The sequence below is a fragment of the Rhamphochromis longiceps genome, linkage group LG13 (genome assembly GCF_057381845.1).
Source record: "Rhamphochromis longiceps isolate RC_006_pf linkage group LG13, R_longiceps_female_GT1.1, whole genome shotgun sequence".
Classification (NCBI taxonomy): Eukaryota; Metazoa; Chordata; class Actinopteri; order Cichliformes; family Cichlidae; genus Rhamphochromis; species Rhamphochromis longiceps.
The window spans coordinates 20,945,627-20,969,772 of record NC_140569.1 but is presented as its reverse complement, the minus strand read 5'-3'; the positions used below and the strand labels follow the sequence as shown (position 1 = coordinate 20,969,772).

At 42.3% G+C, this 24,146-nt stretch overlaps 1 protein-coding gene across 1 annotated transcript; it reads left to right on the top strand.

Annotated features, from left to right (window-relative positions):
* Positions 1 to 897: 897 nt before the first annotated feature.
* Positions 898 to 24,146, top strand: slc35f3b (solute carrier family 35 member F3b). The gene is made up of 7 exons (XM_085428385.1): positions 898 to 1,161; positions 10,778 to 11,117; positions 17,070 to 17,289; positions 20,709 to 20,834; positions 21,720 to 21,912; positions 22,022 to 22,111; positions 22,370 to 24,146. Exons 1-7 carry the CDS (start codon positions 1,086 to 1,088, stop codon positions 22,609 to 22,611), a joined length of 1,287 nt encoding a protein of 428 aa, XP_085284511.1. The 5' UTR covers positions 898 to 1,085; the 3' UTR covers positions 22,612 to 24,146.

Here is a 24,146-nt window from a genome sequence, read left to right as displayed (position 1 = left end):
TTTGTACACCTATCTGCTAATATGGTAATGATATGCTACAATATAATATGCAATTTATTCATGGCTATGTAATAACAGGTGCAGACCATGTGCATATACGTAGGTATCACAGTGTTCTTAGTTTTCTTAGGTAGACGCTGATATGTCAGCTTGGTATCAGTGCAACTTATTAATTATTAGCCCTGACAACACCAATCCACAATAAGCTCATCAGTATCTGAATGGTTGGGAGATGGGAAACTAGAAAAGAAAAGACTGGGTGGGTGGGTGCATTCCTCCTAAGAAGTTTGCAGTAAATGCAAAAACATGCAATTCCCTGTGCAATTTTGAGATTACATAACCTTAAAGGCAATTCACAACTAAATCACAAATAAAAATCATGAGCTTGTAAAACCACCGTGTTAAAAGCCCATCAGCAAGCTGTATTACAGAGATACTGGAAGCTTCATTAAGCTTTAATTGTGAGGATTTTACTTCATCAAGAGGGGAAAAGACATCATATTATTTAATTATAATCATGAGCTATAATTGCAGTTTTTATAGACTAAATACACCCACACCAGCCTCCCACTTAAACTGTACTGGTCCCATCATATCTGTCTCACAGGCCATTTATAGCCCAGAGTTTTAACGCACATCTCCGGGTCAGCGACTGCGTCTACTCACTCCCATGCAGACTTTGCTTTGTCCCGGAGGGATCGCGGCTGCTGGGAGTGTGGGAGGAAAGCAGAGTTTCACGACGAAGGGTGGTGGGTGGATGCGTGACGTTGGCGAATTGCAGCAATCTCCAAACTGTACGTGAAGGAGAGACCGACCAGGACGCACTGGATACAGCAGATCTGGGGAGGGAAGTGGAGGAAGGGGGTGGGGGGATCCGACAGAGGTAGAGAGAGAGAGGGAGAGAGGGAAGAGGGAGAGAGAGAAAAATTAAAAACAGGAGGTTGGATGGATGTGAGGGGACAGACAGCAGGACACCGGCTCTAGAAACATCAAGGGTCCCATCAAGAGGTCTGGTGTCTGCACCAAATCAGCCTCAGGGATGTAGTCGAAGCGGTTCGGAGCTCTGCCCATCCGAGCTCATCATCATGAAGAAACACTCTGCAAGGGTTGCCCCGCTGTCCGCCTGCAACAGTCCGGTGCTCACCCTCACCAAAGTGGAAGGTAGGGAGTTCCGTTGAGACCGCCTGTACCCCCGCAAACTGGGGGCTGCCGGTGTGCCTCTGACAGAGACCGGAGCTCAGCTCAAATATTTCTGTTCACGAATCGTTTTTTGTTTTTGTTTTTTAAGACAAGGATCAACTTTAGAAAATCTCACTGTGAGCAAAACGAAGCGACGGGAATCAGTCAAGCGCTCAACTTCAAATCAATGATGCAATATTTGTGGGTTTTGACATCAAGGCTCAAGATCCATTTTCTTTACATGAGTGATGTCAGATGCTTCACTTGGATGTTAGGCTGTTTTATTTCTCTCGTTATACGACAACGATGACAAATTTGTTCCGTTGCGTTTAAATGATTGCGTTATTGACGCACTGATTTTTGGGAATGAGCGCGACTCGCGAAGGCTGTGCCAAAAATTTACTGGTCCTTGGGGAGGGTCTTAAGTTGTTATTGCAGCAGGGATTCCCCTCGCACTCTCCCCCGTGTACCCATCATCACAGGCTGCAGGAGTCTCTGCTTAAAATGCCAGCGGATAATGCCAGGGCAGCCGGGACATGAACCCAGCAGCAAGCGTGTTATCGGTGGTCCCATTAAACGCTCCGTGGTAGTGTCCTTCAGTCTTCCTCATAGCTTGATGTTGGGTCTCACTGGGTCTCCCCTGTCTCGTCTGAAAATCCCTCTGATCTGCAGGAGCGCTGGCATTTCCTGCTGACATCATTAAGAGACAACACCTCTCGGAGTTCTTGTGTGTGTCTTGTGTGTGTGTGTGTGTGTGTCTGCTGCAGCATTCTCAACACCTTCTTGAAAGAGTATAGTGTGATAGTCCCTTTGATGCCTGTACAGTATCCCTCCTATGATGTTCTCCTCTGCCTGATTCTTGTGCAAAGAGCTGATGTTATGCTCCCCCCCCCCCCCCCCCATCTATTACTCGAGACTACTGAACATCAGTGTTTTTGCAGAAAAGATGTTCACCTTTCAGCTGGATCAAATAGAGAAATAACTGCAATTATTTTGGTGAGTTTCATAGAGCCTCATTATGACAAACTCACAACATGAAACTAGAACCTCAGAGCTTTTATAGACAAACTCATTGTGTGACCATGACGGGTTTGGTGGCGGCTGTACTTTTGTGCAGTGCAGTATTGAAGCTCAAGGTGACTGATCATCAGTGAAGCCACTAAAAAAAGCTATTAGGTTACATAAAACACAGAAATTTAAGAGAACAGTCACATAAATACTTGTTAAACTGTTTACCTCTCTGCTTCCGTCATGCAGGGCTCGAGTTGTTGCTGACTCAGACTTAACTCTGTCTCTGCTCCTGTTGTTTGGGAGTTTGCTATAGTCTGGAGCATTAATGTGAAACCATCTGAAAATGCTTCATTATTCATAATCGATCACTCAACCAGCAGATGGAAGGTGAGTGGCCAATTTTTATGCAGGTTTTTAAATGGACATGGATGAAATCGACGCCCGAGGTGTTTAGTTTGCATTGCATACACTCAGACAAGGCGCCCCGGGTAACTTCAGAATAATCCGTGCTGCTGGATTACCAAAGATTTTAAGCTCATTAGTGTAAATTTCAGGGTCGACGGGTTTTATTTTCAGAATAGCTGGGATGGCGGGGTGTTATTTGACAAGCTTGTGTATACAGGCTTGACAAAAACTCTGCTGTGACACGAGGCAGCGGGGAGAGAAAACGTGCATATAGGCGTCTTGTGTTGGGGATGAAACGGTATTGTAAATTTTTGAGGGGAGTCAAAGCAGTAAAGTTTGTGATGTGAGCGCTCGGCTGCTCGTTTTTAGCAGCTGCTTTGAAGGAGTGGTGGTGGTGGAGGAGTGGGGGGATCACAGGGGGCCACAGCATATCAACATGCAGCTTTTCAGAGTCTCTCATGCTTATGTAACACCAGCACTGAAAACTCTGTTCTCCTCACTAACAACCTGCAGCAAACTGTCAAAGACTTTTTATCCCCCAGTCTTGAATTGTCAGTGGTCTGTCTTTTCTCTTCTTTTTTGTGTCCAGTGAACAGGCACACTTCCACACAGCGTGAAGCAACAAGTACAGTATCTGATTTGAACATGAAATTCTATTTTTTCTTACATTTATTGCTTGAATTGATACATTTACTGGATAGTAACCAATCTGTTCTTCATCACAAAGCATTTCCATAGTCATCCTATGATCTCCTCTTTGTTGGTTGACTCATGGTTCTGGTTATACAGTTCAATGTTGTCTCTTACAGTTTTAATTCATTCCTTTGGAGTATTTACCGCTTCCTCTGTGTTTTCTTCTCATAGACAATAATTATTATTGATTTCTCTTTTAAACGTATTTCTATCCATGGCGTCTTTAGGGAATGTCGGTCCCTTTATCTTCATAAGCAGGGGTAAGAAGTTCATAAACGTCCCTTTAATCTCAGCAATTTAATTATATCCTCTGAAACTGTGCAGGCACGTTTTCAGAGTGATTCAGCACACATACGCCCCCCCGGGAAGCTGGTCACCAGCTGCCGTTATGGGCACACTAAATCTTTCCCAAAAGGCTTCATGCACTTTGACCATGAGTTTCTGTATGTGTGCCACTCAGACGATAGCAAATTAAAAGCCTTTGTATAGAGAAGTAGACCCTTTAGATTAACTTGATTAAAGCAGTTGGACGCTTGAGTGCTGGGCAATGTTAGGAGTTCTTATTTTGACCTTCCTGCTCTGCTTTTTTGCGCCTGTGCATCTATCTGATCCAAGTATATTCATACGGGCCAACTTTAAAACATAAATGATTTGGACGATTCAAGACAGAGAACATAAAAATCTGAATTGCAATCATTGCTTTACAGAAAGCGAACACCGCATTTTTGCTTCAAGGACAGAATCTTGAATCTTGTACTCATTTGCATGTGTCTTATTTGTATGTAAATGTGCAGCAGCACCCTCAGTATGGAGATCAGGCTACATGTGCCAGACAGAGGTCAACATATTGCATGTACATATTGTGCATGTATTAGATACATCAGTAAAAAGCTTACTGGGAGTATTAGTGGGATTCGTCTTAGAGTTTCTTCCTCAGCCTTATTAAATTCTTCACATTCATTCTTTGAGCGTAATTGGAGTTGAAATTGTTGGTTGTCAGAGGAGCAAAAGTAAATCTTGATCTTCGTGCTAAATGTATTTTAAAAGCCAGTGAAACGGGTCTTTGGGCCTTGATAAGTGTGCATTGAATACACAGTGACAGGGCTTTTGTTTTATTAAGAGGCCGAGCTTTTGCTTAGGTTTATCAAGTACAGCATGCGTGTGTGCAGAGAGGGCTGTGAGTGAAGCCGAACGTTATTGGAGGTTTGTTGCACGACTTCTTTTCTGTATGTTATATTTGTAATTTATATAGTAAAAGCAGTGCGTTTAAGCAAAGCCCGCTATAAATATGTGTAAAGACGAAGCTCCTCAGCGGTAATCCTAAATCGAGTGAGCTGATCCAAAAGCTTTTCGGTGAGAAGGAAGACTGCCTGTCTTCTCCAAATACACAATGCACCCAGCAGACTAGACGCTACAGCTGTGGTTGGGTTAACACGCTGTTTATGACAAATAATTTAACAACAAAAATGTAAAAAATTATATTTATTTGAGCCATTTAGACAGAAATGTGAATACTCGAGTGTGCAAACGTGCGTTTCATCTGTGAAAGTGAGTAAGCAGTTAGTTTGTTGAACATACTTTTTGATGCCATTAAAAACTCAATTGCCAAACTGCGAGTGTCTCACAGCAGTGACACAATAAAAGGGTTAAGATGTGTTAAAAAAAAAAGGTGCAGTCGTGACTCAGGTTTGTGAAATTTGATAGAGTCCCTGTGTCATCAGTGGCCTTGGGGTGCAATAAAGGGAGTAAAACCACAGTTTGGGCAGACACTCCTGCCGTGGTTGCCTTTCCATTACCTTAACAGGAATGCTGTGGCCAATCTCTTAAATATTGATTTGTCGCAGAAAGTGCTGGGACTCTTGCCAGTCTGTTAAACTGCGGGTACATCACAGTGCATTCACTGGTATAAGGCACTGCAAGCGAGGGAGGGCTGCTTCAGAACAGGGTTATCCTTTAGCGTACCCGATGCCAAATATGATTGCTATTACTCTGCTGCAAAACACAGTGCGTAGACCTGCACAATCACTCTCTGCTTGCATGCACGCAGTGTAACCAATAAGGCATGAAGGGGGCTGCAGCATTGACCTGTATCATGAGCATCTGTTGAACCAGCTGGGCAGGTCAAGGCAGACACAAACAACAAGTTTGCTCCTCGGTGAGGAAGTCGCCGCGCTGTCCTTTGAGGTTGAAGGAGAAACCGAGAATGAAGGAGAGCAGGATCAGTAACAGCTGACCCACCCTTGTCTGCCCTTCTGGGCCTTTAGTCCCCTCAGCCCATGTGGTCCTACCTATCAGCTGGTTGACGCAGCAGGGTGTGTTTTCCGCCTGTCTCTCTTTTGTGTTATTGAGTGGGACAGGCTTGTCAGATGAGCCTGCTCTGGTGTGTTGAAAGGACGCTGACTGACAGCTTGGCCTGACCAAGTTGTCACAGTCAAGTATCACAGACTCACACTGTCTGTCAGACTCTGAGGCCACAAAGACAGTAACTGCTGTCTGTGTGCTGCTTGTCTTTCTAGCTGTCTCTGCGATTAAATTACCATCCTTTTTTTATAAAAGTACAGTTAATGGTTTTTTTTTTTTTTAAATATATGTATATATATATAAATCGCCTTTTTTTCCCAAGCAAAAAGAAAACAGTATTTCTAAAACACTCTGCCTCAGACTTATGTCAGACCTGACAAACCAAATAAGTCAACATGGATCTGAAGGATTTATTTTTATTGAGGTATTTATTGAGTGATTGATGCTGTGTGACAGCCATAAACCAGTTTAAAGAAGAAGAACTGTGATTTTGAATTTGTTTGCTTGTTTTTTATTATTATTTTTCAGAGCATTACACAAAAAATGTGAAAGGTTCAGTTCAACTTACTTAAAGACACCTCAGTCATACCTTACTATGCGGGTAACTTTATTTAAAAATGAGAGATTTTCTTCCCTCAGCCTTGTACAATGACACTAAAAAGTAAAAGTGTCAAAATTAAGACGATCTGACTCCTTAAGGTTTTTACACAAAGACTTCATGCTGTAATGTTGGCTTGAGTAAGTTGAACTACTTAATTTGTATTCATCACCAAGCAAAACCAAAGACAGTAAATAAAAGGAGAAGAGTTTCTCTGAAGTGTGTGTGTGTATGATTGATCTGTTTACCCTCTTGAATCGCTGAGGCAGAGCACTCTTGCTCCCACGGAGGTGTTGCCAAACAGACAAAACTCTCCTACCACTACGTCTCCCCTTGTTGAGGTCCCGGGTAAACACTCCCTACTGTTGCACCCTGCCGCCCTGGCAAACCAGGCTTGGGCGGTGGCCCGTTCAGGGAGCAAAGACAGGGACGTATCGAGACTTTCTCAGCCTGTCACGGCCGGGTTCTGTGAAGTGTGAGAGCGAGCAGTCAGGCAGGGCTCTGCTGGCACGTTTGGGATTTGCAGCTATCAGCAGGAGAGATCTGCACTGCAGAGACTGCAGAGGGAGGGAGGATAGCAGAAGTGGGAAGGCTGGCTGGGAAGCAGGGAAACACAGACTTATGAGGGACAGGAGCTGGAAAACTGGCTCGATAGTGACAAGATTAATCTCAACATCCACTGGAGTCCTTTGCCTCTACTGGGAGTGGGATGTATGTTCAGTATCCGGCATACGAGGTGCTTAGTGGACTAAAGTACTTCAGGCAGATATATGAGCTTGCAGCACAAAGATTGATTTACTGTGCCATATTTTAACAAATATACACTTGTAGATAAATAGATAGATGCTAATAGGCTACTAGTTTACCTGTGCTTATTAAATCCTATGATTCTAGCGTGCTTTCATTCTACCGAGCAGTAGGGATGACTGTATCTGAGGAAGCAACAAGAAGAAGCCATACACAGCTGTCAGAGCAGATCACAAGCTGCCCCTAGAAACACTTTCTTCTTGTCTCCTGCAATTTTGCAGATGTCCGTTAGCATCCAATGAAGTATATTTGGACATAGAATGGGTTGAATAAATGTAGACATTTTCATCCAGGGTTTAATTTTTCTATCACAGTAATCTAAAACTAAAACTAATTTGCGATCCAGTGCACGCAAAGGCTGAGATTAATTATTAAAATGTCAGAAATGCACTGTTCCTGTGCTCCAGACAGCTAAGTGTGACAGACTCACCTTGACGGTTGACATTAGATTATGAATTAAAAAGGTGAATCATTTAACACTTTAAGAAGACTCGGTCTGAGTATTTCATCTATGGTCATAATAGCTTCAAATGTCATTAGTGGAGAGGCCCTTCGATTTTGCCGGGCCACTCCATCGACTCAGATCCAGCACACTGATGAGTTCACTCGATATGTTCGTTACTGGCATTCAGGGTTCATAGAGCATCATTAGTCACCATCAGTCTAAGTGTAAAAGAAGTGCGCTCCGTTTTAAGTCATTAGTCTGGGAAGATATACTTGCAGCTCTGCATTTAATTACAGGGGCTTTAATTAGTATTTTATTGCATGACACATTTTTATTTAATAAGAGACAGACTATTGTATTTAAGTATTGTGGTAACTGCCACAGCCTGGAGTACAGGCTGTATAATATCACTAATGTTGTCACTTCACTAAGTGTGCCAGAGCTGATAATGCTTAGCTAGGCCCCAGAGTCTGCCTGGGGGCTGATTGGCTTGGTCCATTATCACATTTGGGAGATTAAACTGTGGTCCAGAGATGTGGTCAGAGCCACAGGATGCGGGATGGAGGCCCAGGAAGGACACAAAATGGGCAGCACCAATAAAGAGATGACCTTCAGAAAAAGACAAAGAGGCCTCAGAGCTCAGAATAGAGAAACTTAATTCTCACCCCTGTGCACAAGACTTTGATAAACATCCATGTGTGCCTGTTTCTTTTTTTGGCCACTGCTGATTCATCACTTCATTGCGGTGACAATGACAACGATCTCGAATCATCTTTAGTTTTTTTTGTGCCTCCGTGCTGTCAGATCCGTCAGTTGCTTTCGCAGCAGCAGCAGGGAACATTGTTCAGGTTCCTCTAACAGCGCCGCATCTTAACTCCATCTCTTTTTGACGTTTGCGATAGATAAACAGAACGTGAATCTCTCGTGCAGCCAGTATAGGTAGCCCGGCGAAGCCGGGGCATTATCATAAGAGTCATCAGGGGAGTTAATCTACGGTATGATGAGACCACCTGGAAAGGTCAGAGTCAGCTCTTCCAGTAGCAGTGAATTGCCTCATTGGGTGTGATGGATGACCCCTTACACAGCTCTTTTGTAAAATATGCAGGTTATATTAGACAAGGTGGTTTTATTTGTTTTGGGTTTTTTTTATTCTTTTATTATTACACAGATCACATTCACAGAACTGCAGACAGTGTCGCGTATACAGCAACAACTGATACGGCACAGCGACAATATTTTGAGAGCTGAGTGTCCTGTTGATGCCGTCAGACAATCATTTCCACAGCGTAATCAAATCAAGTTAAATTTATTCTTCCCTCACCGAGGCCCTTTGAAGTGCATTCAGTATTCCAGTCAACAGCATACAGTGCAGTGATGAATTGGCAAAAGGCTCCCCGCAGCACATCATTACCACTGGAAACACCATTAGGGAGATCGCTCATTTTCAACATTTTGGAAGGTAGGAAGCGACCGAAGATGCATGATGCCTATTATGCAGCTGTTATGAAGTAGAGCTGATATGAGGTTGTGCTGTTTATTGTGTTGCACTCTCACTAAACGGATTGCAGAGTTGCGGTCATGTAGTTTTGCTCTAGGTGGTGCGGGTTTAGCTACGTGGTCAAAAAGACAGCCTAAAATGATTTGTGAAAATCTGTAAAAACTTTATGTTACACACAATTTTTTACTGATTGACTTTGAACATCACAACGATATTATAGGCCTCGGGGGACGTCAGTACATAAGTTGGCTAAGCGTTTGACTTTGACTGTGGTTTTTGACTTTCAAGGTCAAAGTAGACCTTTAAAAAAATTCAAGAAATCATATTGAGTAATATGTCATATGAAAGGGCATGGAGAGGGCTGTACGATACACTTTTTAGTTTTTCAGTTTGACGCCATATAATGTCACAATCACGCCATAACAGGCTGATGTCAGCATGACTAAAAATATCATCGGGGGGAATTGTGCTATCTGAGTGCTCTTATTATTGTTAGTTTTAGAAAGACATTAATTATCAGTACAAATCGAGTGAAAGCTTATCTGTCTAAATTAACCCCCTTAATGCCCAGCGTGTCATATTTGATACATGAGTTTTTGTTCTGTTTTTAAGCAATAAATTAAAAAAAAAAGTCAAAAGTAGCAAATATGATACAATTAAAACTCATATATGTAAATTAATATTAATACATTTTTATTTTATTTTTTTAAAGGTTCAATAACTCCTCCCATCTTCAACAAATTTGAATTTTATGGCAATTATTTAATTGTTTTAGCTTTAACGGGTTAAGAGCTGCCATAAATGTTGCATTTAACTGTCATATTTTTGTAAAACACTGTGTGTCATTTCCATGATCATGCAGCAGTGTCTGAACTTTGTAGAGGACACAAAGTTGGTAAGTTCAGTGATTCGAGAGAACAAAATGATCTTGGTAAGCAAATTGGTTCTGAAGCACAGAGTGGGTGAGAGTGGGGCCGAAAACTGTACGCCAACACTTCGCTTCAGTTCTCACATTAGTGAAGAAGTATGGAGGCTATCAGGTTTTGACAAGAGAAATAGAAAAGTTAAGTGTTGCGGTGTGTGTCTTTGCACGCTAGGGCAAACACACATGCCGCTGCAGCTCATGCGGTGGAGAAGAGGTCATCTTGGATTGGATATCACGTCTGCCCTCATATGCCCTCTGTTTCACTGCCGCCTGTCACACTTGATCGCCACATTTCTAACTCGGATTGATTACCTTCAAGTTCAGTTTAAGTTTGAAAGCAGCTATTTTTATCCGGAAAATGATGACAAGACTGGTATGATCTGGAGTCAGTTTTGCTGCAAAAGATAATATACTGTATCCACATGATGCTTAGGGAGAAAAAAATGCCACAACCTGGCAACCTCTGAAGGCTGTGACAAAAAGCACTTTATGTGACATTTTATCAAAATAATTTGATCAAATCAGGTGTAAAAGTAGGCATCAGTGAAGCAGGACGTGCATGGGAGTGGAAATAGTGTGAAAGTGCTACAAGGTGCTGGAAAACAGCATGAAAGAACTGAAAAGAAAGTAAGTACATGCAGAAACTCAGACGCCAGGCAGGAGAGAAAGAATCAAGTGGCATGCCAGCAACAGTTTCATAGTCTGGAAACACCAGGCCCAGATGTTTCTATTTGGCATTGATGATTTCCTGCCCACCAGGCGCCTAAAGCACATGCAGAGGAAGAGGAAGTTGAGAAAAATTCAGCAATAAGCAAGGACAAATATGTTAAAATGTGTCAAATAATGAATGAGCGTACAGGTCTGCAGTATCGGTGTGTTTGGACATCAGTCTGTCATGTATGTGTCCGTCTTTAGGGGAAGATCGCTCCAGAGAGAATGTGGTGGGCACCACAGACGCTCAGTCGGCCGGTGCTGCAGGAGCAGAGTCCGGCTCCAGCAGACGGCGGCTTCACTGCTGCATCCGAGTGACAGCTGTACAAGTGCGGAAGGCTCTATGGGGAGTCGCCATGGTGATGTGCGTGTGTTCCTCCTGGGCAGGCTCCACCCAGCTGGCCAAGCTGACCTTTAAGCAGTTTGATGCTCCCTTCACCCTCACCTGGTTCGCCACCACGTGGAACTGCCTCTTCTTCCCCCTCTACTACATCGGCCACCTGTGCAAGAGTCCGGAGAGGCAGACAGCCAGGCAGAGGTTAAGGTTAGAAGACACTCTCTCCTTTAGAGCAAGCTCCATTAGAGGTCCAAGCACTAAAGCTGCTGTCACATTATGATCATTCTTTTTATATATATATAAATCGGCTTTTGTGCTCTGACATGTTGTGATCATCCTTTAATCTCAGAATTTTCCACATATCCTCCTTCTTTACATCCATGAATCTTCTCCATGATCTTCTTTCATGGCACCTCCATATTCAGCATCCCCTTTTTGTTTAATTTATGGGCTGGTACATGGCAGCGACACCAGCCTGGGTGCTGTAACTCTGTTATAGCTTTAGCCAAGACTAGTTGTCCTGTGACCAGTCTTACAGATGGTGGATTTTAGATGAATTAACACTTGTTTGACAGCTTTTGATGCACTTAAAGTAGGCGATAGCAGTAGGTTGTTATCAATTCTAGTCACTGTTTCTCTTTTTTCTGTCTCGCCTTTCCTGGTGCACATGGACTGTGAATAAAGTCTGTACGGGTCTGTGCCCCTACCCACCGACACGCACAGTGACAGCGGAGGAAACAGACGATATAAAAAAAAAACCTTAAGTGACTGTAAAGTGCAGTACAGGCTCTCACACAAATTCTGACTTCAGTCAAAGGGCATTGTTTCTTTTCTAAGGTCAAAGACTTCAGCAGTTACAGTTTTATAAGACAGAACATAAATCAATTTTTGCAACAGCAACAGCAGACCAGATTACAGCACAGTCATTAAAAATCAAATCAAAGTAAAGTTTCCTGTCTATATAGATAAAACCTACAACCTTTAAAAATAATATCTCAAGTCAGACCTGAGGGGTCATCAGATCATTAACAAACAATTAATCTATCTGTATCAGCATTTGTAATGGCCCATAAGTTAAAAGCTGAAGACTAGATGGGAGAAACACACTTTAACCACGTTATGAGTGATGACATTGTATAATTCTTCTACCTGTATGCAACCCACAGCTTCAGTGTTGGCTACACAGCCAAATGTTTGGAAACAGAAACCAGCTGATCCGAGCAAAGTTGGGCTTCGAAATTTAAATGTCAGTGAAATTTGTGCCTAGCATCAAAAAGTATCCTCCGATATGAAGGAATATCTGATGTTTAGATTGCCCAATTGTGGTATCAGTATCTGTATTAAAAATCCCATATGAGTTTTATTCTCCCTTTTTATTTTCTATCCAGTTTTTCTAGTTACAACAAGTATACAACTAATCGGGATTTACCAAAATATCCATTCAAAAGGTCAGTTTGATTCCCTAACGAAATTAACCACCACGTAACATCTGGCAGTGTACTAGTGAGATGATAGAGATGTACTAATTGATTTTTTTCAAACACTGTGTGACAGTTTCTGTCCTCTTTGTATTTCATGGAACAAACGCCACATGTTCAGCCTGATTCACCAGCTGCTTACAGTTTATCATTTAGGTCCATTTTCAATCTCGCTGAATAAGCTAATTCTGTTTTTGCTTGTCAGGTAAACACAGTCATCCTCTCTTCAGATTTTATTTGCAAAACGCTGCCACATATTTACCTGTTTGGAAGAGCAGGCCGTGCCGTCTCACATACCCTGCTGACGAGACTGTAATCCTAATTGTGTTACAGTGGCTTTCACAGTTGAAGCAGTCCATTAATCATGGTCTTTAGACAAAAGTCTTATCTCTGCTACCTGCAATGCTACGTTAGTGCAAAGAGACAAAAGAGAGCGGTAGTTTAGAAGCTGTGGTGTGCTGGTGAGCTCGGGGGATTGGCTCTGTATTTCAGATGCTCCTCTGTGATGTAATCCTTCCTTTTTTTCTAAAGGCCTACATGAGGATGTGGGTCTCCCACTCCTCAGTTGGAGCTCATGTGAACTGACTACAAATTACAATACCGTCTTCTGTCAACCTGACAGTGCAGAGAAATAGAAACCAAAGGATAGCTTCGTGACAGCAGGCAGCCGAACGAGAGACAAGGACTTAACTTTAGCAGTATATCTGTGAGGAGAGGATTTTAGTGCACTCATCAGCCCTGTTGTTGTATAGACTTGATATTTACGGGCAGATTGTATCAGCAGTGGAAGGATTTATCTCTTAACTCACAAAGTGTCATTTTGCACGTTCATCTTTTAAATTCAAGCTTGTAGTTTGAGACCCTCTGGCTGCTCTTGGGTAATGTTAAGTCAGTTTAGATGTAAGTATAAAAAGAAGGATGGATTAATTCAATTCAATTCAATTTTATTTATATAGCGCCAAATCACAACAAAAGTCGCCCAAACGATTAACTCAGTTTGTGCCAAATTCTAAAGAAACCAAATAAAAGTTCTGTGCAGGCGCTAGAAAGTGATACTAAATGATTCTGGAAGTGCAGCGCTTAACTGTTTAATCCACGCGCCTCTAGGTGTATTAATATCTGCTGCTGCAACACTTTATTTGGCAGCTTTGCAGAGGTTTGACGTATCTTAAAAATCACTGCGGATTACAGTGCACAAGTACACAAGTGCAGGAATAATGCGTGAAAAACAGTCACCGGTTTGGCTTTAAGGTGGTGTAACCAGTGTCTGTAATGAAACGCCGATAAATTGGTTGTCGCAGAATTAGTGTCGTGTCCACAGAGGAGGTTTGAGCAGTGTGTTCTTAGTGCAGACTCAGCTCTCTGGAGCTGATTCATAGCAGCGCTGCTCTACAGTATCCAGCAGGACACCCTGGCAAATATGCTACCTGCCACTCCTCACTTATTGCTGCTTCATCACTTTTCACTGAGCCAGATGCGCTCAGGGTAAACGCTACAACTCTGTAGTAATGGTAACAATAGCAGTCCGGTGTGGGCGGAGTCACTCAAGTTGAGGGTGAAACAGAAAATTCTCACAGCAGAGCAACGCAAGGTCTTACTCAGCAGACAATGTAGTAACACGACAGAGCAGGACCACTATGCAGTATTCTGATACTGATACATAATGTCATGGTTTGGTTCCTCTGTTGCATTACTGACTCATGCCAATAGCTTTTGGACCGTCAGCTTTTATTCAAGGGTATTTTCATTTAGCTTCTTGTGCGTAGTTACAGCGCCTGAAAAACATGAATAGTGGATGACTAAGCCTCATGCAGAAGCACTTAAAGATTAATCATTTCTTCAACATAGCAGACTGCCAGACTGACTGTTAATCATACGTCTCCAGATTTTGTGTTTTTTTTCTCAGTATTTTCTGTTAAAACTTGACTGGTTAGAATTCCTCACACAATCATGGTATCGCTTTTAGCAGCAATAATTTGAAGTAAACATTTTCTGTGTGACTTTATCAGTCTCTTACCTTGTTGTGGAGGACTCTTGGCCCACTGTTGCTTCAGTTCATTGAGGTTTGTGGGCATTTATACTCAGCTCTGTTTAGGCCCAACACAGCATTTCAATGAGGTCTGGACTTTGACTGGATCATTGCAGCACCTTGATTCTTTTCTTTTTCTGCTGTTTGCTGTTGTGCTTGGGATCAATGTCCAAGTGCATGACCCAGTTTGGGACAAATATTATTTATCAGACAGATGGTCTCACATTTGACCGTATACTTTGGTATACAGAGGAGTTCATGGTCGACTCAACAACCACAAGGTTTCCAAGTCCTGTGGCTGCAAAACAAGCTCCAATCACCACCCCTCTACCCCCGTGCTTGACAGCTGGTTTGAAGTGTTTGTGCTGATATGTGCTTGGTTACTACTAAACATGGTGCTGTGCATTATATCCAAACATCTCCACTTATCTGTCCAAAGGACATTGTTACAGAAGTCTGGTCGTTTGTTTAGATGCAACTTTGCACACCTAAGCTATGGGTAGGGGTACTTGTATCGGTATTGAACCGTTCATACAGTGCTTTCGGTTCGGTACGCATATGTATCGAACAATACAAAATCTTAAAAAAATTTTAACAACTTTTCTTCTGACGATGCTGTTTGTGTTGAGCGCTCAGTGGATCTGCGTTCGACTACTTCGCCTAGGCTGCACTGTCGAGCGCAGATCCACTGAGCCCAGCGCAAGCTAGCAAGACAGAAGTTAAGCTCGTTGCAACATAGCAAATTTAACCTCCCCCACCCTCATTCAGATGTGGCGTTTGGAACTATTTTGGTTTTCATATGACGTATGACCCTGAAGGTAAGCGCCTCATGGACAAAAGTAAAACAGTATGTCGGATGTGCCACGCAATGCTCAATTGCATTGGTGTTAGCGCAGTTAGCTCGTTAACGGAGATTTGCGGCGTTATGGCGTTAATGTCATTTTAACGAGATTAACGCTGACACCACTAGTGGGAACACAACGAATATGACTGCACATTTACACCGACTTCATCCTAGTGCAAAGACAAGTGGAAGCACACAAAAACAACAAGCACACATGCTACAAACTTTACCCGTGTCATTTAGACAGCCGTTAGCACATGATTCTCCTTACGGGGACCTGATATGTTTAATATGCTGCTGAGAATATAGCCCAGAAGAAGCGTATAGTATAGCTTTTATTTTGGAAAGAGCCATTTCTCTGTAATAAACTCTCTTTTTCAAAGATGAGCGATTTCTCGATTAGATAGATTTATTTATTTATTTTTGTTTCAGCAACATTAAATTTAAAACTGTACTTTTGAGTTAAAATATATATTTATAATTTTAATAAATGACAAATTAAAAAGGCATGAACATTTTTTTGTATCGAAAAAATATCAAACCGTGAATTTTGTGTATGGTTGCACCCGTAGCCTAGCTGTGGGGTCACGTTCTTTTTGTAACAAAGAGGCTTTCTCTCCAAACAAGCCATATTTGTTCAGTCCTTTTCTGATTGTAGCATAAACCTCAACATTTAACTAACTCAGACCTGCAAATTTTGAGATGTAGCTCCCAGAGTCTTTTTTGAGGTTTCTCTGACCATTGCATGGTCTGACCTTGGGGTGAATTTGCTAGGATGTCCGCTCCTAGGAAGACTAACAGCTGCCTTGAATATTTCCACTTGTGAATAAACTTTCTCACTGTAGAATGAAGGATTTAAATTGATTGCCAGCAATAGTTGCTTCTCTAAGATCGCTGCTGATGTCGTTCCTCTTCGGCATTGTGTTAATACAACCTCTTAATTCCTTTGGAAGCGATAAAGGTGTAGTTAGTTTTTCACATACATCTTCTACATTTTAGCTCAATTTTAGTTAAATAAATAATGTCATGGTGTAATATGTCATGCTTTGTAATTCACCTGAGGTTTTATTCACCTAAATCTAAGACCAGATGATTTTTATCATACATAAAACCTTAGAATTGCATGGCTGTTATCTGAGTCATTACAAATTTGCCTGAGTTATTCATCACATGCATCAGTCACAGCAACATTTATTTCTGTCCCCATTTTCCCTTCATGTTTAAGTCCATACGGAAACTCATACCCAGAAGCGGAACCCCCAGAGTGTCCACAAGTAATGCTGAGAACGGAGGAAGATGAAAGAAGACTTTTCTGAGTACATTAAATACATTTCTGCCTGTTGTCACTATGAAATACCAAACAGCTGTTTTCTTCGATTTAGTCATTGAATATGTCCTGTTGTAGCAGCAAAGATTATCCCATTTCTTTGCTGTACTGAGATATTTGTCAGATGTAACCAGACAAAACACCTGAGGACCAAACAGGTTGTTTAATTTCTTAATGGGGACAGTTGAATATTTAACTTTAATGCCTTGTGGCAGATCTTAATTTGCAATTAAATATTAAACCATTCTTCTAGTAGGGTAGCATTGGTCCCACGTGTCTATAATGTGGGACGAACATAATTTAGATGTAACTGTTGAAGTGGGAATTACTGCAGTCACTCATTGGCATTAAGTGTGTTTTTCAGATTGTGCTGTTTGTGTTCACTGGTGTTAATTGGTCCCAGAGTGATAATACTCATCAGCTTTAAAATCATACTACATTTTTAGAAGGTTAACAGTATTCATTTTGGTCGTGCACACAGGGAGTGCTGCAGGTTTTTCGGTGACGATGGCCTGACACCGAAGGTGTTTTTCACCAAGGTAGCTCCTTTTGGCCTGCTGTGGATCCTCACCAACTACCTGTACCTGCAGGCCCTCAGGAAGATCAACACAACAGATGTGTCAGCGCTATTCTGTTGTAACAAGGCCTTCGTCTTCCTGCTGTCATGGATCGTGCTCAGAGACCGCTTCATGGGGGTCAGGGTGAGTATATCTGCATGCGTGTGTTGTTGTTTTTTTTTTCTTTCAAGGGAAAATTATGAGTCTTTAGTTAAGATGTCTAACTCGAGCACAGGACACAGAAAGCAAGGATTTTCACACTGTCCCCTCTTGGCTTGTAAGTTTTATTTGCAGTAAACAAGCTAACAACCAAAAGCGTGTCTTTTGAATTAGTTTTGAAGAATAATTTACTATGTTATATAAAGTCACTATATCCAACAAGATATTTACCCCTTTGTACTTAATGTGGCAAGAGCATAACCACAACTCACCCCCCAGACAGCCAATGAATGATTTCTAATTACATCATTGTAGGTAATTGGCGAGCTGTGGGATGAGCACATCAATATATATAGATATATATATCAGTATTATATGTTGTAAAGCAGTTTTGCACCATCATCTGTCCCACCATCCTGTTTTTAGTGCAGTTGTTCTGTAAAACGGAATTAATAAACTGGAGTTTCTGTTCGATTTTTCATCAGTGGCCAGATACGTTAATGTTATAACATCTGCTCAGGCTTTCATTGGGTCTTTGTTGTCTATGAGAAACGGTAGATCCATAACAAATGACAGCAAAAGGAAATAGAGGCACACTGAGTGTAAATGAAATGGTTGTAAAGTCTAAATATCTTTGCTTTTCCGTGGGTGTGCATGGTGAGCTGCGACGAATGGCTTTAATCGCTCGCTGATGCGGTTGTGAAGAATACTGCAAGCTGCAATCAGCCCGTTCTTCACTCCCACGTTTAGAACGGGCACTGCACTCGTGTATTTTTTGGTGAGATGTTTGAGCGTCCCAATTATCTTGAATCTCACTGATTATGACGAAACTTATTTAAGATAAGAGCGTGGCCAATATTGGCCCCACAGGCTGACTGTCACACGTTGATTTATGTGATTTATGACTAGGTCCACCAAACCTTTTATTTTTTTCCTTCCTAGATTGAATCAGTTTGATTATGTTCAGATCCCCAAAGATACAAAAGTATCCTGTTCATCATGAGACACGAGACAAGATTGGGGGGGAAGGCAAATTTTTCTTTCTTCTCTCTTCCTTACAGGAATATAAATGTCTCCAGGACTTATCTTGTAAACCGATGCACACGTTTGGGTCATGATCCCAAGTTTGATATGGACAGATTAAAAAATTATCTTTGTTTTTCTGTATTGTTTATTATATTTTGAATATTACAGTATAATCTTATGAAACCTACTCTTTAACATGACTCTACATGAGATGGCAACATACCTCTGATTACTTTATGACTGGACCAAAAAGAAAAGAGGTATTTTCATCATCTCCATACTGGCATTTGAACCCATACATTACAAGAAAGCGGTAAATCCCTTGGAAAATCTAAGGACACTTTATGCATTGACTAAAGCAGACCCTGATTTACTCTCCTTTTGGCTTTTATCAGGATCATACTTTCCAACTCTTACTAAACTTAGAACAGATGATTGACACTATAAACTTATCAGGAAAGTGCTTACTGAGGTCGTGATGTCATAGATGTTTACTTTACAACCAGATTTCTTTTTGAAACCAGAGTTGCTGCCACCTACTGGCAGATTTAAGGCAATCCTGCAGTTTTACCTTCTTAGAAGCTGCACTCATCTCTAATACTGTCTTCTCTGGTCAAATGTGCATTTTTAACTGCAAGTTTTTATACCAAACTCAGTTTTACACTTCATCAGCCATCATGACAAAAAAAAGGTTTCTAATCTGCAAAGAAATGCAAATTTGTGATGATTTGCTTTGACTGAATTTCCATTTGAATCTGTGAGCTACACACACAGCACGGTTGAGTAGAGAGCAGGTTATGAGCACCACGGGATGATTACCTACTGGTGATCACAGTGTCATTCAAATGTTGTTCCTGGTCTGTGCATGTGTGTGTTAGCCGGCAAGTTTGTGACTGATAAAGACAGAGAAGCAGGACAGTAAGGGGTTACTTACCTTTGTGAATTAAGATATCGGTTTATCTCCTCTCACTGTACGCCTCAGATGCTTTCACATCTGCAGCCGTCCCGCACTTCGCACGATGCCCCCCCTTTTTCCTCTCACACACTCACAAGCACCCCGTCTCTCCCTTGTGTATGCCCCGACTCGTCACCCCCATTATTTGTGATGAAAAGCCTCGGTAAGAGACAAGTACAGTAATAGTCCCGCTTCACTCACTCGCTTACACGCCCTCCCCTCTCTTGCTCTCTGTTGCCTGGTAGTAAGGATTGCAGTGTTTGGATGTCTGCAGTAATGCAGGGGAACTTGAACAAGTATTTCATGAAAGTGAAGGAGGAGAAACAGAAAGGGAAGAGAGAGAGAGCGATGAGGGGGATGCTACATCAACCTTGTTAAACAGGGAGGTTTTTTTCAGTGGTACTTTGTGGATAAAACCGATGACTAGCTCCACTCGGTGGTTTTTTTTTCTGTGTGACCCATGTTTAGATTTATGATTTGTAAAAAGTGCAAGGTCCACGTGCTGCAGTTACGCCACCGTAATGACATAAGCTACCCACCGGACTAATCGGTCACGCCTGCTCATTGCAGAACAAGTTTGGGTGAAGCCACAGTCCTTCCTCCCTCTGACCCTCCACATTGTGCTGAAACATCTTAAATTGTTGCTGACGCCGTGAGCAAATGGCCATTTTCTAAAATGAAAGGTGTAGCAGTGACTGACAGGCAGCCTGCAGTGCAGAAAGAGACATTTAGCCAGACTTGCTTAAGGTGCTTTGGCCAAGCAAAAACACGCGGCTCATTTATCTTCCCGACACCTCCTTAATGCGGTGCTAATCCACTCAGCTGGGCTGCACCGTAGCCCCATCACTGCTGTACAGTTCTCACATATACACTATGAACATATAACCCAGACAAACCAGATTTTAATGCAATAAAACACAAGAGGTTTGCCTTTTACGCATCACAGTTGACCCCGAGCAGGGTGAAGCTGATGGATTCTTGCCATCTTGAAGCTGTGATAATTGCAGAGGCGGGGAGTGGTGTGAGGGGGGATTTGGTTTGTAAACACGATGGCTTTGTAACGGAAATCAATGTAACACAATCAAGCCAACACTGTAAAAGCTGCCTGTCCTGTGTTGGAAGCGCTTACAGGGTGAATCTGAGAGCAGGTCTTTTCTGCACTGCACGTAGAAAATGTAAATATCAAATGAAAAGCTTGTTTCCTATGAAATAACAACCCACCCACTAATTAGGCTGCTTCAAGCCTGGTTCTGTGAGGCTTGTTATTTCTGCACTGAATGACAAAGCTGAGGCCATGTGGGCCTGCTGTGTCCCTCCGCGGCGGTAAGGGGATAAGGTGCCTTTTTCACCAAACTGTGAGCAGCATGTTGTCCATCCTTCACTCACTGTTGCTCTCTCTCTCTCTCTCTCTTTCTCTGTATAGATAGTAGCTGCTATCTTGGCCATAGCGGGCATCGTAATGATGACCTATGCCGATGGATTCCACAGCCACTCGGTCATCGGCATTGCTTTGGTCGTGGCCTCTGCTTCGATGTCAGCGCTCTATAAGGTATTTGCTGTGCGATACTGCAGATTTTGATATCGATGTGATATCAACTAAATCCAGGGCCAACATTGATGATATCGATACTTTTAAACTACAAAAGCAGCTTATGATTTATGAGATGAAGCATCATCAAGTGATATAACAAAAACACACCTTTCAGCTACTCGTGCATATTGAAGCTGTCCGTCTCTGAAACACTTTGGGTTCTGTTGTTTCCGTGTGCTATAGTCTATACACAAAAAGGACATTTTTCATATTGCATGTTTGAGGTATACTTTTCCACACAATTCAGTGAGCTACATACTGAACTTGGAGGACATTCTTTTATGCTAGTATCGATCTGATACAATGCCAACGTTGGTATCGATACTATCGGTATTTAGATCGATCCGCAAAACCTCTAGGATTTGATTGCATTTCTCAGTGTGTATTGTACCGCTGAGCATAAAGTTCCATTGTAGCGCCACTTCTATTCACGGTGGAATAAAAAATAGGTAAGCATGCTGTATGTATGGACACGTCTCTGTAAGTTGCCCTGTCTAGCTCCCTTCTAATTATGTAACCAGGTGGCAGAAGACAGAAGGGGATTATGTAGTGTGAGACTCACCTGCCAGAAGTACGCAATACCTACGCATTTGGTTGCAGGCCTCAGGCTGTGTTACCCTGATCAAGGAGGTTACAGGACAGATATTATATAGCTATGTTTTGACAGGGTCTGGTCTCCTTTGCCCTGCTGTCTGTGCCGCCCTAATGTGATAAACAGACAGCAGTGGCCCTGGGCCAGAGACATGGCAGGTACTTGGCAGGCTTCGCCCTCTGTAATATACCTCAGCTCCTGAAGAGGGCAGATTCGATGTATGCATCACTCTCCTTCCTCTTTATTCTCAGGTGCTCTTTAAGATGGTGCTGGGAAGTGCCAAATTTGGAGAGGCTGCACTCTTTCTGAGCATCGTTGGAAGCACCAATTTTGTTTTCGTCAGCTTTGTGCCAGTCATGCTGTATTTTACACATGTGGAGTACATCGAATCACTCAGAGACATCCCATGGGCCTACCTCTGTGGGGTCGCAGCCCTGCTTTTCGGTATATGGCGACAGAGCAGTAATGTGCACCGGCTGGTTGTGTAATCTACAAATAGCAACATTCTCATCGTGTAGTCCGCTGCTGCTCTAATTCTGCTTTGTTCCTACAGCTTTCAACGTCCTGGTGAACTTTGGCATCGCGATAACATACCCGACATTAATTTCCCTTGGCATTGTCCTAAGTGTTCCTGTAAACGCCAGTAAGTCTCTTGGCTTTCCTCTAAGAGTGCTAGCTTTTTATATCTGGTCACCATTTAATATTTGATGGCACTGGATTCTCCCAAAGGTTTCTATCTATATTTGATGAGAGACTCCATTTAATTTTCAAACCAGGCTCCCTCTCGATGTACAACTAACCATTTTTATTTCATAAAAGTTACAATTTACATTCATTTACATAAACCCAGTTGTTCCCTTCTATTGACACAGTACCTTTTTATTTATTTGTTTTTTTACAGTGGTGGACCTCTACACGTGTGAAATTCACTTTAACTCGGTGCGCCTCATTGCTGTGTTCATCATTTGCTTGGGTTTCCTAATGCTGCTGTTACCAGAGGACTGGGACCAGTGCATTATCCAGCTCAGCCAGAAGCTGCGCAAACGTGACGAGCCAGCAGAGGGCAGCGGAGAGGCCGGAGCTGGCACAGGGCTCAACTGGAGAGGGAGAGCCAGGACCTCCATGTCAACATATGCACTTTGAATATATGAAATATCATCACACAAACACATATACATGAGGTGGGAGGGAAATGAGGGGTGTTAACCCACGTGATCTGCCTGGTTCCTTGCCTTTTGGACTGCCCTCTGATCTGCAGCTTTTCAACCGAGGGGGAAGATCGCGTTTCATTCATTCGGCATCATTCTTGCTCACAAGTTAACCAAGTCGGTGCATGGACTTCTATCATTTGTAATCCTTAAAATGATCAGGTATAACTGATTGAACCATGCGTTAATTTTGCTGTACCTCTTAATCATTCCTCTGATTCCTCGCCTCTGGGAAGACTCGCCAACTTGCCTGATATATTTCAGTGAGGAGGAATAAAGAGGCAGACATCTCTCAAGGCAGCCCTAACACCTTGTAGACCAGCTGGCTTTAACATGTACACATTTACACACCTCTAAGATCCAAAGAAGAATGCCTACAAAGCTGAATCCCTGAAAACAGAACACGAGGCCCGGTAGCCTTCTGCGGGTGTAAACTTAGTGACAAATACCTGCCTTTTGTGCACTTGTACATAGCTATATTTCACACCTTGGATGTCCCGGAGTAGTGGACCTGTGAAGCTCATCTGGTGTGAAGGGACCTGTCTGGACGTCTGAGGATCAGTCTGGGCTGAAGAAGCTTTCACAATGTGTCTCTCTATTCACTCTTAGAGAAGAGGTCAGTTTCATTTCATCCGCACTGATTGGCTCCCCGTGGTTATGTGCTTTCCTTGGGCTAGACTCCCACTTCTGTCAACACTCACTCATTGTTCGGGCCCCACAGTTTAGTCACGCGATATCTACATTCGCTTTCAATGCATTATATCATTGAGGTGTTTGTCAAACAGTGGGATTGCTTTCAATCCATCCACAAAGCAGTTGCCTAACACTTGCTTTATGTTGCCAGCACACCAGTAGGAAATAGCGTGAACATTTTATTAAGCAAGCAATTTAAACAAACACATTCAAATATTGTTAAAAGCTTTGATATCTCAAAATAAGGCTGACAGGTTAATGGAACTACCCCTTTAATTACTTTAAACACAGCTATCTCTGAGCCTCTCTTTTAACATTTTAGTATCATATACACACAGACAAATGTGCAGCAGTTCAATTACATCGTTTCATTTCGCGTGGGAATTACAGACTGGAAAACTGTCCCACTGTGGCTTGAGGAGAGGAGTGCTGACACACGGCTCTTCTAGTGATCAAAAAAAAGAAGAAAAAAAGAAACCTTTGTCTGCTTTCGTTTATCACATTTCTGAGGCAAGCATCACAGCCACCATGGTGTGGTTGACCCCCGAGAGAAACTGAGGTACACGCCTTGTAAAGCAACGGTGGAAACTCTGCCTTGTTGTGAATGTACGAACATCACTCGACCACACACACGCTCGCAATGTGCTATCTGTTTTTTACAGTGCCACCACAGACTGCTGCACAGAGACTGTTTAATACTATCCTTCTTATACTCATCTGAACGATTTTCTTTTTCCTTCTTTCTTTATTGAGACAAACTTGACACATTTATATTTG

Coding starts and splice junctions, on each gene's coding strand:
- slc35f3b (XM_085428385.1), top strand. CDS start 1,086: ATGAAGAAACACTCTGCAAGGGTTGCCCCGCTGTCCGCCTGCAACAGT. Junction 17,290..20,708: donor ACCGCTTCATGGGGGTCAGG/GTGAGTATATCT, acceptor TTCTCTGTATAG/ATAGTAGCTGCTATCTTGGC. Junction 22,112..22,369: donor AAGTGTTCCTGTAAACGCCA/GTAAGTCTCTTG, acceptor GTTTTTTTACAG/TGGTGGACCTCTACACGTGT.